We start from the raw sequence: 17,637 nt of genomic DNA on the forward strand, positions 1-17,637 counted from the left end.
TTACTAGTGAAATATCTGACGTTTATTAACAATGAGAAGATATCTTGCAAGAAGACATCAAGTTCAAATTTTCACATAGCAGTAGAACATACACTTACACTTCAATCATTTCAACACCATGATTGAAAAAGTGTACAGCTAAGTGGTAAAAGCAAACTTATGGCCTCTTGAGCTTTTAAGAGTCCATTTCTCTGAGTGCTTCACATAACTGGTCATAGGAGAAGGAAAAACATCAAGGAGCTGCAGCGGTGTAAACATGAAATGCCAAAGAAGTTATTAAAATAGTATTTTATTTTATGAATAAAAACTAAACAGAATTAGGACATGGTTCTATTTTTTCTTTTTCCCTGTTTCCTTTGAGCTATTCTGATCATTTCTTTTTGAACCAAGACCATATCTACCATTCCTGTGCTGATCCTGCCACTCACTCTCCAGCTGTCTCAGCATTTCTTGTGTTAGAAGTCCTTCACGCAGCAATCTGTTGGCAAGAGATCCACGTCCATGGCTTTTCAGATCCTCCTGCCTTGTAGCAGACCGATAGGCTTTCAAGTTCTTTGCTCTTCTTTCTCCCGGAACCTCCACTGCAATAGAGAGTGCCTCTGTGGATCGTGCACCATAACGGTCTGAAACCGCCCTGGTATCCCTCTTAGTCCTTGAAAGAGGAAAGTCTTCTGACATGACTTCTGCTGTGCCAGGGGCAGCTGCAGATTGTGAAGCTCGGATCAGCTTCGTGATGTTGCAGACACCAACTTGTATTATGTCATCCAGTTTTTTCTGAATATCCCTTACAAGGACAGCATCAGGGAACATATCCATGAAGCGGTAACTGAAGAGAGGCAAAACAACACACAATTAAACCTTTTCACTAAAGGACTGCTGACTGGGACAAAAATGAGATACATACTATGTAAAGAAAAAAAAAAATTATTACGTGTTGCATGGGAAGGCCACTGTATTGTAAGTGGGATTTCAGCTGCTCCAGTCCAGGATCACCTTGTTTCTAACTTTCTCTGTCAGTCACAAACTGGTCTCTGCAGAACCCATGACTTGCTCCCACAACATAGCTACATTTGCATTTGTCAAGATCCTCTAAAGGGCCAAAGGAGCCCATACTGCACCACATACACACGGGCTTGGAGACACTGCTTTTCTAGGACTGTAAGTCATAAATATTAGGAAAAAATAAAAATAATTTTCAAGCACAAAGACAATACCTTAACCACAGATAGAGGTCAAAAACATCATGAACAGCTTCAAGGTGTACAAGTTCTTTGATATTCTTTGGAGCGGCTAACGGCCATTTGGTGTGCCGACAGAGCCAGTCGAACGTCAGAGGCTCATTTCTACTGAACTGTCTTGCAAACTGAAAAACAAGCAGATTCAGTGAAGTCCTCAGTTAGTCAGGAAAGAAGAAAGCCCAAATGAGTTAAATTCCCTTGAGTCTGTATGCATGGAATACTGAAGAAAATACCTGCTTTGTTTTACACAGCCCAAATGCCACACATTCTTTTACTTAATTACTCAACACAGGAGTCACACGTCTCCTTTCCAGGGCCTCATTAACACAATTTGTCCATGGGCCATGCACAGAGTTAACCAACAAAAGTATAGAGCTATCCAGAAAAGCGTAACACTGAAGGCATATGATTTCATCTAGCAAAGCAGATGGACTTTGTCTATTTTTCTTCTGCTCCTGTTGTTAATTATCTTGTTAATGCTGTTAATTATCTTGTTTCAGAATCTCCAGGGTGAGAAAATGTCAAATGTGTTCCCTGACTCAGGAAACACACTATTCACAACCCAAACAGATTAATCTGCACTAGAAATCAGCCCTTCTGAAACCTAGACATCTCATCTCTTTTACTAACAGATAAACAAGCCAAATAAGATTTAAATTTAAAATTTTCAGGAGCATCGATGACTTGGAATAACTGCTTCCTAACTGGCTGATACCAGAAGTTGTTTTTTTGCCGAGGAATGGGGCTTAAATTCACACAGGCATTAACAACACCCTAGCTCCCTCTGACATCACATTATGCCCCTCCGCACCTTCATTACTTGGGATCTGAATGCTCAGCATTTTCTTAATGAGGCACATTTTTTTTTCAACTCTTTAAATCAATCACTCAATTTTTAAAGAACATTATTAGTCATTTTTGAAAAGCACGGGTCTAACATCTGTGATGTGAGTTTCATTTTTACAGTATTTTATTAAAAATGTTTAATGCAGTCTCTAAAAGGGGACAAAGGCAATACTGTCTAACAAAGTAACAGTCCCAAACAAAATTATTAATCCTGAAAAACTGAAATCAGCTGACTACAAATTCCTGAAAATAATCACTTCGGGGGCACAGTGGAAAACAGTTCATCCAGGCCTGAAAAGTGAAATGACGTAATTCTGAGAGCAATGTACAGCACTGTATTTTCCGGGGTTTTAATTCTATGTAACTGTATTATAACATCAGCAATCACACTTAATCCCACATTCTTTTCTTTTCTTGACAAGCTAACACCTTGAAGCAGCAGTATCTTGGTTTTTAAGGACTACTTTTAGACACACTGTAGTGCAAAGCTTAACAATGCACAAGTGACTACGTAACACAATTCTGATCTCTCCCAGTTCAAAGATCACCTGCAAGGCAAGCAGTAGGATTCTCTGAGGTAAACAGCAGAACAGCTATCCAAATTTTAATTTACATCACAAAATGAGAATCAGTTCTCAGAAGTTAAAAGCTTTGGCCAATAAAAATGGTGAAGAATGCAATTTTAAAAAAATATCTCCAGCTATTTTATATTATTACCTGTGAGCACTTTAAGAATGCTCTCAAATGATCTGATGACAAAACCCACAATAAACGTAGCAGCTAGATACAGTCTCAATGCACCAAGACCCACTTGCTCCAATATAAATACCACATTTTTTGGAGGAAAAAAATAACTGACCTTCAACAATGTGGTACACACAAAAGGCTCTTTTCTGTTCAAGGGTGCAGTGCAGAATACATATCGTGATCGCAAATTTAGTGGAATGTGCTGAATCATATCTGCTAGAAATTTAAAGTCATCAATATTGCAGACAAAGTAAAGCCCATCGACTTGTGAGAGACTCACAAAAATATCCTGTGAAAATATAACCAAATGAAGAGGATGTTATTACAAAAGAGAGTTGTTAAACTTTGTATTACCAAACCAAAAAATGATTTAGCGTTTCAAAGGCTAGTTATACCGAAAGAACAGTTAAAAATACCAAATTTGACCACAGTAATAAAAAAGGAGGCAGGGGAGTTCCCTCTACTCTTCGAACAGGATTTTCATTAAATTCTCTAACACAGGATCAGAGGAGAAGACATAATGCAGTATGCTTTATTTAAGCATTTTCAATTAGTCTCCTAAGTAACAAATACAGTGTTCTGGAAGTGTACATTTTAGTTACAAAGAACACCATCACAGGAACCAGTTACTACTATGTTTAGAACTTGTTCCAGGTTTGTCACTTAGCATGACCCAAAAAGGTAACTTTACAGCATAAAATTCAATAATTGAGGTATTTTTAGCCCAATGCCAGGAACAGATCTATTTTAGGAAGAAAGAAATCACAAGATAAATACAGTATTGCAATAAAGGAGTTCAAACAATACCTGAAACATATCCAACGTTTGGAGAAACAGGAGATGCCACTGCACATTGCAGGGGGAATTTTTATGGCCCCCCAAAATTATTTCTCTAGTGTAAATCTTTGAAAGATTTTTTTTAAAGATCTTTAAAGAAACACTGAGCTTCTTAATTAAATATGTGACTGAATACTTAAGAGATCAATAATAACATGATTTTTTTTATCTTAATACTTCTATGCTAGCCCAGAAATTCTCAATAGTAAAATTTTAAAGATGTGCTGTTACCCTAAGTCTTCCAGCAGGTCTCCAAGTATAATCTTTTACCTTGAGGTTAGAAATCATACACTTTGCTACATAACAGCACATCAGCAGAGAACAATAATACGCATTTAAATCCATGAAAGCTGCTAAGAATTTCTCAGTGTAATAAAAACTGTGATACTATTTTTTAAATACAGCATTGGAAGCTTAATTTCTACTTCAAAAGGTTTAGGCACTTCCAAAAATTCTGCTATCCAGCTAATGATGAGACCAAGTAGATCCCACAAAATCTGTTTTCTCAAAGTTAAGCAGACACTGTTTTACCATAAAGTCCACAGAACCAGGAAAAAAACCAGGTAGCTCTCAGACGTATAGCAATCTGACATAACCAGCCCAGTTTCCCAGGAATTTTCATGCAAATTTATCAAAATTTCAATCTCTAATTTTCAGCCTCAGATCAAAAAATCTACATTTAAAATAAAGGAAAGGTGAAATGGAAAAGTTGTTGCACGCTCTTCAACACATGTAAACATATTTACGCATTTTAACAGCTTTCAAGTTTATTATAACACAAAAAAGTTAAGCATTCTAAATGTATTTGCAGTTACTGATGTGGTGGAGAGAAGAATCCAACTGACAAAAGATACACACAAGGCTGTCTGTTAGGTTCCCAAAGTGCATGTTCATACAAAAACAGTGACTATAAGCAATGCTTAATTTTTAAAGCAGAAGCTAATATTTTGATCATTCTTACAATTAGATTGGATAGAGTGGCATCAGGGAGATGATAAGCAAACATTTCTATCTGCTCAGGAGTAGGATGTAGGCCAGCTGCCTAAAAGGAAAATAAAGAAAAAAATTTCCATTAATTCTCAATATTGTTCTTAAGTTAGTGCATCAGAAACAAAATCTAGAAAGACAAAATGCAAGAAACCAAAGCACCCTATAGAGGCCACTTTATTTAGCACACTTATCCAGAACTTAAGAACTTCTGTGTTTGAGCTTTTAATTCTTAAAAGAGCAGCTTCAATATAAATGAAATATTGCAAGCCTCCAAATGGGACATATATTCAAAGTCACTCCAGCACGACACAATCCATTTTTATTACTAACTTGTAAACAGACAAGGAAAAATAATTCGGGATCAGAATATGGTAAAACAGTTCCAGAGCACATATCTACAAACTGCGTACTGAGCCTCTCACCTTCACAGGGCGCACAGGCTCACCCAGAATTTCCTTCAGCTGCACGAGGTCATCACGATGCATTGTAGTGACTTCTCCTTGTTTGAAGGATGAGCCATAACGCCCAGCTCTGCCTGCGATTTGCAGAGCCTGAGAGGTTGTAATGGAGTCTATTTCCTTTTCTCCCTTCTCATTGATAGTTGGCTTTACTATAGAGTTAAAAATTATTCTTTTTATACACCTGAAATATTTGAACAAAAACAAAGAGGAATCCTTTTTTGCCAATTATTTCCAATATACAACCTAGTGCAGAAGAATGACAGCTTTTTTCCCTCCACAAATTAAAGGTCCACAGATACCACTTATGGACACAGCATCTTCAAAAGGGCAGCGTAAGACTACTGGTTAGTTGCAGGAGAATCATTATCCCTACACACATCAGTCGTGTTCTAATAGGGTCCCAATCCATTCATCATTATCTGCCTCAGTAGTTTATAGCAACGTGACTGCATCGCCTTCAGCAACAAAATGCAGCTGAAACTGGACTGAACTTGCTCTACATTTCAGAAATGCAAGAGACGTTTACTCTGACAACCTAGCACATCTGATTCCAGTGAATCGAAAGGATCTTAACAGTGCCCACTATCACACAGAATTAGGCCAAGTGAGCCATTTAATTCTTAGAATCAGTTTTAAAATTAAAGCTTAGTTCTACCCAATCAAATTGACCACTACTTCAGAATTAAAATCTATGTACTGTGTTATCTAGACATAGCAGATATCCACCCAAATTAGTCAAACTGGGGAGAAACAAGTGAGGAAGTTAATGCAGGTATCACACCTGCAAAAAAAAAAAAAAAAAAAAATCATACCATAACCTGCTCCAAGTACTTACAAATTGAGTCCCATTCCAATTGCATCTGTGGCAACTAAAATTTTGCATGGATCATCAGGATCATTGAATTTCTTTGCCTGTTCAAGTTTTGTTCCTAAAACAGAATGACAGAACGCTTCACATAGCAAACTCTTCTTACAAAACAAAGGCAATGCATCACTAAGCCCGATGCCTTTATAACAGGCTGAGAAAAAAAATATTAGTATTTGATTGGCATTTGGCTGTTGTTGGGGGAAGGGGGCAGGAGGGATTTAAATCGTTCCCAGAGGATTCCCTATGCACAGACCTCATTTAATTACATCTATCTGAAGATCAGCATTAAGTACATAATAAAGGTCTAATCCCAAGATTAAAACACCTGTCAACAAAAGTTGATTACTTTCTCTAACTACATAGAGATGCAAAACTAGGAAAACTTATACTGCTTCATTTTAAAAGTTTTTCTAAGAAAGCAACAAGAAGCAGAACATTCCCTTAAAAATAAAAGGAAGAGTGCTTTACCTGGTGGCAAACTGCCATATATGACAGCACATTCTAATCCTCTAGCTTCAACCTGTCGACTGACAGAATAAATGTCATTCTTACTGAAACAGACAATGCAGTCCCCAGGACGGAGGTTATCTAAAGATTCTAAGGCATAATCCAGCACAGTAAGAGGAGTCAGTCTCTTGTAGTTTCGAACCTAGAATCAAAGAAATTGTCAAAGATAATATGTTTTTAAATGAAAAATTCCTGTGGGATATCAGCCATTGTGGTTATTATCACAATTGATTGTAACACTGAGGGACCTCTCACAGTCCTGAAGGGATAATTACTGGGAAGAAGGTGACATACACCTTATGCACTTGCATACTTGCAGCAATTCCCAAGCTGAGAACTATACAGTCTTTTCAAGAAACAGGAGAACTATATGTTTTTACATGTAAACTAGATTCAAGAAAAGAAGTATACAGGCTACATAGCAATTCTATCAAGAAATGAGAGTCTGTTTTCACTCAGTCATCTGAACACTGTAACTGGTCCCCTTTCAGAATCACACGCCCCACCACGCACAGATACATAAAGCCACAGCTAATTCACCAGGAAATCATGCAGGCTGGGCTTTCTTAGGACCAAATTTTATGTTTTTAAATACTATTCACAACGGAATCTTCCCAAGGAAAAAAAAAAATATTTATGACAGTAAAGTTGGGTTTCAGAGATCTTTGAGTCACTTTCTTCTGGAGGTGTTAGCTCTTTTAACTCCTTTCTTCATCATATGGAGAATAACTATCAACAGATCCAGTAACCTCAGCAAACCTGAGGGCACTGTGCCCCCCAGAAAGAACAGAACTGTAAAGAAAGCCCTAAACAGCTGTAGCATTCCCTAAGGGGAACTCAGCAAAGCACTTATCTTTTTTAAGCAAAACAATATCACTATTAAAAAAAAAAAACAACAAAACACCAACAACTTTGCAATATCTCTTTTGGTTTACAGGAATTGAGAAACATTTTAACAAGAACTCCTGCAAGAATAACTTTGATCAGTGATACCCCCTGAAGACCCTAAATTTTTGCCTGTTTTCCAGCAAGGAGAACCTGATGTTCTGTCCGTAACTTTACAGAAATAAAAAGCTTACTTCAACTTCCTCCCCAGTAGTGTACATGAGCTCTGTCACCAAGTCAATAGCAGCAGCTTCTCCACAAACATGGATTTCTTCCGCACAGAGTCCTGAACAAGATCCAATGAAATAAAATGCAAAATGTTACATATTTTTAGACAACGGTAGCTTTAGCTGACTTTTAAGTTACCCAAAAATTACATTTTGCTTGCTAAACACATTAATGAGGACTGTATTTCACCTCCTTCAACATCCCAAATCAGTACCTAAAGCCTCTCCCACAATACACTACTTCCTTAGAGCTGCTCTTGATCTCATATCAGCAAGTGATGCTTGGAAACCCATTAGTATGATAATCAGAGCAGCTAATTACCTTGTTGCACCCTCTCAGCCAAAACAAGAGGTACCCTCAACCACTGAACAAATGGAGCAAACCTTTGAGTATGTTTTATTTACTACTGATGTTTTACTAACCCCCAAACCACAGCAGAACTGAAGAGCTTTGTTTTCTGCATGACCTTCTAAAATTATGAATACATCTCTAATGCAATCAGAAGAGAAAAAGGGAAGAAATAGGAGGTAGGGGAAGTGTGACAAATGGTCCTGTTAAACTTAGCATCAAAAGCAGTGAAGGGAAGGGTGCGGGAGGGAAATCAGATTCCAAATTTCTGTTCAAAATCTGAGGAAAAATGAGTTTCAAAAATTCCTCTTGAAAAATTCTAAAATTATCAAAAGAAACTTTCTTCTAAGAATTTAAACAGATCAATGCAGCTGTACAAATGAGCCATTTGAAATTAACACTATAAAATATTTAATGTTCACCATGTTGCCATACATTTAATAGTATCTCCTCATAATAAAATCTCTGAAAAATTGTGTTGTTTTAATTGAACAAAAAAAGCATACTTCTAGAAAATAATCGGTGTAAAAGGACAGCACGATGTAGCAACACAGAGACTCCGTATTATGCAAGGAAGCAAAATTAAAAGAGGCATCTGTATAACTTACGAGAATAAAACTTTTAAAAATCATTAACTAAAACATGAAAGGTAACTTGCTGCCATACAGACAAATCCTTTGAGGCAGAGCTAATTTGCTGTGAGAAGACATATGAAGAAACAATACTCGCTTCTATTTTGCATCACATATTGTAACTGCTTACAAATATACTGACTGCTAAGCTTGAATTTAATGTGCCATTTATTGTCACATTAAACTAGTTCATTGTCAACACAAACAAGCTTACCTAGAAGGGCTCTTGTCCAAGCCCACCCTCTGGCAGGATCTCTGATCATCTGAATTTCATCAATCACAGCAACTTCATCTTAAAACAAAAAAGAAAAATATGATGCACCAAGGAATAGCATCTAGAACAGCAATACAACACAGGAAGGAACTCGAAGGCTTTCTAAAAGAGGTTGCTCAAATCAACCCAAAAGCTATTCTGAGATGATCCAGGTTTTATTAACTGCTCTAACATAGTTCAGAAATTGTTCAAATAAGAGTGAAAAGGAATAGCTCAGCTACTTCAGAGTCCAAGCAATAATACACATAGAGATACCATAGATATGACTGAAACAATTATGTATACATACAAGGCGTATTAGTGCTGCACATTTCAATGGTACAAGCAATATGAGGAGCTTGTCGGGCATCTTCATTGGCATACACACGCTCTTCTCCTGTCACCAAGTCACATGGCACATTCTAAAGGAATTCAGAAAACTCATGTTAAGTTTCTTTAATACAACAGAATCCCCTTTCCAAAGGGGAAAAAAAAATCAGCTTCTTAAAGTAGCTTCTAAGACAGTGTAATGGAAGCTATCCAGAAAATAACTACTCAGCCTTTTGAGACTTGTGCCCTGTATTTAAGTCCTATCAGACTGAAGGGTATAATGAAGAGGCAGTATCTGTAATTAGATGCCCTCCCCTACTCCTGCAGGAGATTACATCTTCCTCTGAGCATTTCAGAGCTGTCACATCTGCAACAAAAGAACTGCCAGAAGAGCTGTAGTAGTACAAGGGGCTCATAAAGCAAGGCCCAGCAGTGAAGGAACTTTGCAAGCTCCAGCCTCCTCCAGTTCCTTTGGTGATTGCCCTGTTGGGTGTCTCACCTGCTGCCTTATACCCACACAGCAAGAGTTGATGAGTTCTAGCTGTGAGAGACAGCAGGGGCCACCACCCTCTGGCAGCTCTACACTCACTGAATCTCAGGCAGATGGCTGCTCCTTCCATATCTACAGCCACCTGTAGAGCCCTGTTAAAGCCTCAAGGGCCTCATGCGACCCATGAGCTGCCAAGTGAAAAGTCCTCACACACTGAAAACGTGGGAAAAAAGTGCAGTAACTCTACTAACAAGGAACATCACTACATGGTATCCACATTCACTACACGGTATGCATGTTACAGATATCTCCTAGGACAAGCCAATCTTTCTTATGAGTTGCTTTGATAAACCAATAATAGGAATTACAAATTCTAAATCGTAGACTTATCAAAAAAAGAGAAATCACAAGATCATTTGGTAAACACTACTGTACATACACACTATGCTGCATTAACATGTGATGTGTTATTCTAATGCTTCAGAACTGGTGTGGTTCTGTGCAGCTGGAAACACACTGGCGAGAAGCCTTCAAAAAGATGCTGGAAGCAATAAAAAAAAAGTACTAATGAAAGCTTCCTCTAGGGACTCGATATAGGGCACTGCTCTTCAACTCAGCACATATGAAGCTGCAGAGCTTTTTATTAGGTTGAGTGAAATACATTTAAACATTGAAGCAGAAGATTGAGGGGAATTTCTTGCATACAAGCTAAAATAAAGGTCATAACACAGTTTCCACACTGCAAAAGCTAATAGCAGAACCTAGCTAAACCCAGAGAGGGAAAAATTACAGGAAAATGGAGGCAGATTACAGGGATGATTGCACAGCACATGCTTTGGGGAAAATGATGTTCCGTTGGTGGAAATGATGTTCCATTCTGCACACTTAAAGCAGAAATGCACAACTAGTATTCACATGAGCTGACACTACTGCAAAGCAACGGCACCCATTCAAGCACACTGCTTCATGGACTACCTTAAGCAACTACCGTACTTTACAAACATGCACTCATGAGACTGTTCCAGTACTAAGAATGTAGGTAAGTAATATAACATACTGACAGCATCATTACTCTTTTGGAAGATCTCATGAGCCAGAAGTTTTAGTGGACCGCAGTATATTCCAGATTTTGCTGACAAAAATCTTTGGATAGCATGGTAAGTTTTTCCACTGTTTGTAGGACCGGCATGGAATATTATCTTTCTCTGAATAGCCCTGGCGTCTGGATACCTAAAACATACACAAAAAAGCAGTTCTGTTGAACATTTATCTGGTGTTCTGGATACTGATTCAGGGGAAATTAGAGATTATCTTAAACATTTACTTATAAATAGACTTTTTTAATGTGCGTTGAAAACAGAAAGATCAAGTTCTTAAACAGAGACAGTATAAAGAGGTTACTATGTCTTATACATTCATCTTCTAAATCATACAATGCTTTCAAAGATTTAGAGTGAAATTCACTCATTGTGTTCAAAATAATTCTCATTACTGTAGTCTCTCTCCTTGGGTAAATTAACATTTTAATGTTCTGGCGTGCTACCTCCCAAACAGATACAGCCAGAAGACAGCTTTCTGGAAAGGCAACACCAACTGAGCAACTTTCATAGCTGATATAACCTTATTTTCCTTTTAACTGATTGCAATATATCTTGTAACAAAGATAAGAGTTCCTGACACAAATTATTGTAAAAACAGAGAAATGGAAATGAAAATATAGTGCAATTATACATAAAGCTTAAGTCCACAAACTATGAAATTCTATGACACTAAGAAAAGAAAACACTGCAACCACTTAAACACACTGACCAGTTGGGTGGTAATCTTAAATCACTGATCTTGCGTAGATCATCCATACAGTCCAGCATCGGAAAGATCTGCTTTGCATGCCTCAGGAAAAACGGAAAGAGATCATCCACGTGACCTAGAAGACAAAGCCTTTTAAGAAAGTTTGCATGCTTGTTCTGAAGGTGTGTATCTTCATAATAAACTTTTTTAAAAATTTCTACTACTTCAACCACACACTTAAGTAATTCTTTCAACTTCTGGCTCTCTACAAAGCTTAATAATTATCTCAATGGCAGAAAGATAAACTAACACGAGTACACGGACTCATTAAGCAACATAACGCAAATACAATAGTATGGGGAAAAAAAAAAATCTCATTTCAGTACATTCACTCTGGTTAGCCTACAATGTCTAGAGAACTTCTAAATAAAATGAGAAGCTATGGGAAAGCTGGATGAGAAATAGCTTTTCTGTCCTAAGAAGATTTTAGACTTTTCTTCCTAAATTCATGTGCTGCCTTGGAATAAAACAAAATGAAAGCTTCTAAAATGCTTTTATGAATAAACAGAGAAAAACAGAATAGTTGGCAGCTTCCCTAAGCTACTAAGACTTGGGATGCTGGTTCAAAATTGTGAGTCTCCAGTCCCTAGGTGAGAAAACAAAAACAGAGATATCAACTCAGAAGAGACATTCAGGTTCACCCTTCTGAATGTTTGCACAGTAGACATGTGGCCTTAAAGGTCTCATTTCAGGTCACACTCCAATTGTCCAGTTCTCACAGAATTTCAAAGAACTATCTGGATCTAAAAAACTGCTATTATCAAACACGCACACACAAAAAAGCAGTGTTTTGGTTTGTTTGTTTGTTTGTTTAAATTGAGAATTAGTATTCAATGAATCAAAATTATTGTGAAAAATTTAAAGAACTTAAAACTGGAGTATTTTCAATTACCACCTTCGGACAAGCAAAACAACTAAAAAACTTCAAAATGCCACAATAAACAACCCTTTACACTCCTATTCATGTGAGTTTTAAGACATACATAAACAATGTTCATTTATAAGTAAATAAGGATTGGAAGTGAGGAAATCATGTGGATGTTTTTATGCACAACTAATATAAAAAGACACTTTAGATTTTCTAAGACGGTAAACATTTAAAATCTACACATTTACATTTTAAGACAAAACTAATGGCCACCGTAACCTTTAAATTACCATCATTAAAAACACACATGCTATGCCAAAGTTCTGCAGCTCAAACTGTGGAGAAGGCTGCTTCTGCTGTTATCAGCTAGCGTCACCTCTTAGTTAAGCGCCGTTGATTACAACACAGGATGCAGTAAGCAAGCAAACAACACCCACTTCTGTTAGTGCCACAGGGAAACAGAGCACAGTCATAGAGCTGTGTTCCCAAGTACTTAAAGCCACCTGGCCTGGAGAAAGCTCTCAAAGTGCCCCCTAGTGACTACTGAATTTTTAAGAGAGGAATAAATGGAACAGTACTGTTTTCATTTCAGCAATGAACAGATGCTATAAAACAACGGGCTGCTTCTTGCTAAGACCTCCACCTCTTTTGTTTCCACTTCAGAAGATTTAAGGACAGAACACTCCACAGGATGGGCACAAACATTTCTGATGGGGAAGCAGTGATTTTTAACCTCTTTTACAGCATAGTAGGGGAGTCCACAGGTACGCAGGTAAGCATACATGTCAAGAACAGGGGAGAAAAAAAAAAAGCATATTTTATTTTACAAGCACTCCAGATACTTGCCTGCACCACAGCATATATCATTGAGAATAATATGCAAATCAGCACTCACAGAACTGGATTCCATGATATACTTCCTAAAGCTTATAAACACTTGGTGAAACAGGCGAGCTGCAAAAAAAAGAGGAACAAAGTGAATGTGACTGGGATCACAAAACCGTATTTGTAAACACCCAATAAAACACTGAAGTAGTCCATTAAAAACCTATACCTTAACATGAGATATTAAAAGTAAATATAAAGGTTATTTGAACCGAGTGACAGAGACAACCTAAACAAGCAGTGTCATGAGACCCATAAAAGATCAGATCCACCGAATACCATATCCGAATAAAAACAGATTTCACATTTAAAAAAAAAAAAATCTTAAAACATTTTCTTACCATCTAATCCATTTTCTGCTCCTAGTCTTTGGATTTCTTTTCTTTTGTAGAACTTATTTAAGTTTTTTAGAACTTCACCTGCAGAAAAAGAGTAACGTTTTTTTTAGTTTGCTCAAAATTAAATCAATTCTGCTGACCCAAAGATCATAGTCTCATTACTTTGGAGAGAGGGAGTCTTTGCTATGCTGAACAGACTTAAATTATTTCTCCCTAAATTAAACACAATCAGTGATTGAGCCTATTGGGGAAAAGGATGATCTTAAACTGCAGCAGAGTAAGAACTGCCATGAAGATGAGAGACACTCTCCCTGGTACTTGATAGGAAAGCATAAAGGTGGGAACCTGCAGCCAACATGTTATGCTTCCAAGACACACTCTCCAGAAAGATCAGGCAAACCAGATGCAGTACTCTTCCTATTTCTCAGGTTAAATAAAAGAGGAGAGAAGAAAACTCAACAGACTTTCTTCACATATATCACAAATTACTCAGATTTGTTTGTATAAAATCTCTTATTATAGAGTTATTAATAAATGCTTTCCCTCCCCTGAAAGGCAAGTTCAGAGTTGCAACAAAACTGTACTTACTAATGTACACTCTGAATTTAGTTTATTAAATGTTAGCTAAATCACAATGGAAAAATTGTGTCCCCTCCCCATCTATAGCAGATCAGAAATTTACACCAACCTAGCAAATCTCATGACACCTATCCATAAACTTATGTAATTCTCAAAATTCAAGTCTACAGACCCTGTATTATAAAATGCTAGGACTGATACATAATGCAGCACACCACAGGTCTGCCAGCACAAGTCACTGAACACAACACTGCCAAGCTCTACTACAGTTAACTCCGTAACTCTTTGAAGTTTCTGCCACGACATGGAAGGCTTCCCATGAGATCAACCTTGCCTCTCTTTCTAAAAAAACTATACTCTAGAACAGAGATAACCCACTTTGCATAATGAAAATCATCAAGGGACAAGAATATGGCAATGTTCAACTGCAGGCAAAGCCAGAAGCACAAGAGCAGTGGCTACTCCCATACCCTGTGCGTGGTTACAGTCGTCTATTAATGGATATACTTAGCTTGTGAAATGTTCACAAAGGTAACTGAGCAAGATCTTCAGCAGGCTTACATTTACTACATAGGCATCCATATTCTCATCAGAAAATGTTTAAGGGCCCAGAAATCAAAGACAGATTGGAAAACACTACCTTAAAAGAAAGCACAGGACTAAATTCTCTTCAGAGCTTCCATAAGAAGTTATAACAGTTAACACATCATCGGCCACATATCCAAATTCACAACCTACTGGCCTTACTACAAGAAAAGGTCAATGGCAGAACATTTGTTACTAACCAAGGCAACATGACATTGGGACCATCGCAGCCCTCAACATCCAAGGTCATGATCCTTTCTAAGCACAAATACTTGTCTTAACAATAAGGTATATCAAAACAAAACAAAGCTGGCATTGCAGTCCAAGTAGGCATGCCCACATTAGTTTAATCCAACTGCACATAGTACTAACTAATTCTACAGCAACAGCTAGCAATCAGGGTACATACTCAGGAGATCTGTCCTGCCTCTACCATTATCCTTTTTACCATTCACTCCTGTTTTATCATTTCCCTTTCTTTACCCTTTCCTCGTTCTAGAACAGTATTTTAGGTCTTACTCCTCAATTACTTTGACTTCTCAGCAGCAAGTAAAAAGATGGCCTGACTCTGTGGTTAAGTTCAGAAATTATGCAGTTAGCCTCCAATGTATCAGATTCATTTAGATGTTTCAGCCCTATTTGCAGGAAGACTTTTCTGTCATTTTCCTGCATCTGAGACAACAACAGTCCATTTCAGTAAGGCTGTATGCTACCACTGGGCAGCTGAACTGCTTTATTTTAAAATTCATCCAGAACTATTAGACTTCTATTGTCCAGTCCAAGTGACCTTGTGCATCTAACTAATCCACTTGTTCAGGCACCTCCTGCTTGTGAGGCATGAATTGCTGACAACAACCTCGTCTTTCCCAGCTTACATTTCTCACCAGTAAGCACAGCCCCGTGGTCTGACAACTGAAGCCACAGAATTGACATTCAATATGGCAACTGAACATTAGGGCTCCAACTCAACAACTGTATCAAGGATTCTGTGAAGCCACATGGCACAAAGTGCTGATCTTTCATATGGTAGATTTTTCTGTTTACATTTATTTAAAAATCATTCTTCATCTCCATACCAGGAGGCCCACATTCAAATCAAACCTAATTTGTGCTGCCCACTGACTTGGCAACATTCAGGCCTGGTACTGAAGATCACAAAGCCAGGTACCAATCTTCCAACATCAGTACTGATAGCAGATCACTCACCTTTACAACATCTTCTCTCATTGCTCTTTACACTCCTTTCTTGTGATACTACATGCATGAGCAGACCTCATGTCCCTTTCACCCTCCTATCTAATTTGAACATCACAGTTTCTTTTTTTCGTTTTTTTACATAACTGCTCCTTAGATATTTCACTATAATGTGCTCATGTATTACCTAATCACTCAACTATTGGCTTATTTGATAAGGCAATCATACAAGGGGGTTAGCAAACACCTACCTAGATCTTAAATTATTCCATCATACAGTAATTTCACATTGTTCTATTGTTACTTGTAACACTGTGCATTTGGGCTTTTCACAACAAGGACATCACCATCACACAAATACATCAGAAACATTATTAATGTAAAAGCAATGAAAGGCTACAGAAAGACATATCCTGCCATAATCTCTGTAAGAAAAGCTCAGTTGCAAAGCTTCTTCTAACTGTAACCTACTTGACCCACCAAAACTGAAAGCATATATCACCACTCATAAGGATCCACTTCCTATGAAGTCGTAGAAAACAGATGCAGCCGAGTTCCACTACACGCCATTAAGTGGCAGGTTTGTTATAACGGTTTTGCAAAAGTAAGCTTCTAAAAAGGCTTCTGTTATACCGACAGTGTTTGACTAGCGTGAAAACTATAAGCACTGTCTCACTTCAGCAAGTAACAAGCTAACAAGGTGATTCACACTGGAATTATGCACACTGTAAGTAACAAAGTTTCTTCACAAGCTGTAATCAGAAAGCACATAAATACAAATTTTTCTTTACTGAATCTAGTTCAGCAATTGACCGTAGAATCTGACAGAGTATCTGCATTCAAGATATAAAAAAAACAGATGCATGATACTGTGTGTGGTCAGAATCTGAGGCGGGCAAGCAGAGGAACACTATTTCTTTCCTAAAAAAGAATGGATTATATTTGCTAAGGAAGGTCTTATTCAGCTTCCTCCTTAATACTATTGATGGTTTTCAAAATACAAAATTATTAACAACATTACAGGCCAACGAGCCAGACAAGCACCATACTGGTCACCTGGCTGGTATTCCTTGCAAGCCTCACAGGAAACAACTTCAGGCTGTTTGAAGTAGTTCATTTTGAGCTGTGGGAACATAAATAATTTTAGCCGATCTGTTCTCTCTCAACAATTTAGCAGAGACCAAAGAGAATCTACATTTATTTTCCCAGAGCATTTCAGTTGTAACTTTGAAGAAATCCAACATAACCGCTTATCTAATAAACGACACAACGAATAATGTACAAGTAAGATGCCACCATCCATACTTATTGGCATCTGAGGAATGCACTACTAATTTAAGCTGACACTCAAAGACAAGTCTGAAAACAACACAGATTTTTTTGCATTACAGCTGTTCAGGATTTTTCCTCCTAGCTAGGCTTTTTAGCTGCCAGGGCCAGGTATTCTTTTCTCAAGGGCTGTGAACAAGTTAAGATCATTTTCTCATGTTTCCTATACCTGGGGTTAATACAAATAATATGCCATCAGAACACTCAATTAGGAGAACACGTAAAGAAAAAAGTTTACACTTACACCCTCAATGCTTTGGGATCATCAAACATCAAAAGGAGCAAGAACTTGTTACTTATTTATCGAGTCTTTAAATACAGTGTTCTGGCACAGCTAGATAAAATAAGACC

General features: G+C 37.6%; 2 protein-coding genes across 4 annotated transcripts in view; both read right to left on the bottom strand.

Annotated features, from left to right (window-relative positions):
* SUPV3L1 (Suv3 like RNA helicase) overlaps window positions 1–17,637 on the bottom strand; it is a 19,080-nt gene continuing 1,443 nt past the window's right edge. Inside the window, exons 2-15 of one of the 3 annotated variants that reach the window (XM_075154178.1) lie at window positions 13,603–13,680; window positions 13,223–13,330; window positions 11,470–11,584; window positions 10,722–10,890; window positions 9,151–9,262; window positions 8,802–8,879; window positions 7,574–7,665; window positions 6,456–6,636; window positions 5,955–6,048; window positions 5,081–5,300; window positions 4,630–4,710; window positions 2,944–3,120; window positions 1,215–1,363; window positions 1–826 (exon numbers count right to left, since the gene is read on the bottom strand). In XM_075154178.1, coding sequence (XP_075010279.1) covers window positions 331–826; window positions 1,215–1,363; window positions 2,944–3,120; window positions 4,630–4,710; window positions 5,081–5,300; window positions 5,955–6,048; window positions 6,456–6,636; window positions 7,574–7,665; window positions 8,802–8,879; window positions 9,151–9,262; window positions 10,722–10,890; window positions 11,470–11,584; window positions 13,223–13,330; window positions 13,603–13,680 — 2,150 coding nt within the window. In that variant the 3' untranslated portion in view covers window positions 1–330. Of the gene's footprint in view, window positions 827–1,214; window positions 1,364–2,943; window positions 3,121–4,629; window positions 4,711–5,080; window positions 5,301–5,954; window positions 6,049–6,455; window positions 6,637–7,573; window positions 7,666–8,801; window positions 8,880–9,150; window positions 9,263–10,721; window positions 10,891–11,469; window positions 11,599–13,222; window positions 13,331–13,602; window positions 13,681–17,637 lie in introns of those variants that run through there. The other 2 variants (XM_075154179.1, XM_075154180.1) reach the window with 2 other exon arrangements.
* Window positions 13,603–17,637, bottom strand: part of VPS26A (VPS26 retromer complex component A) — a 19,268-nt gene continuing 15,233 nt past the window's right edge. Inside the window, exon 10 of the transcript XR_012674244.1 lies at window positions 13,603–13,680. The gene's annotated coding sequence lies outside the window, so the exon portion shown is untranslated. The remainder of the gene's footprint in view (window positions 13,681–17,637) is intronic.

Source organism: Calonectris borealis, chromosome 7, assembly GCF_964195595.1.
Source record: "Calonectris borealis chromosome 7, bCalBor7.hap1.2, whole genome shotgun sequence".
Lineage (NCBI taxonomy): Eukaryota > Metazoa > Chordata > Aves > Procellariiformes > Procellariidae > Calonectris > Calonectris borealis.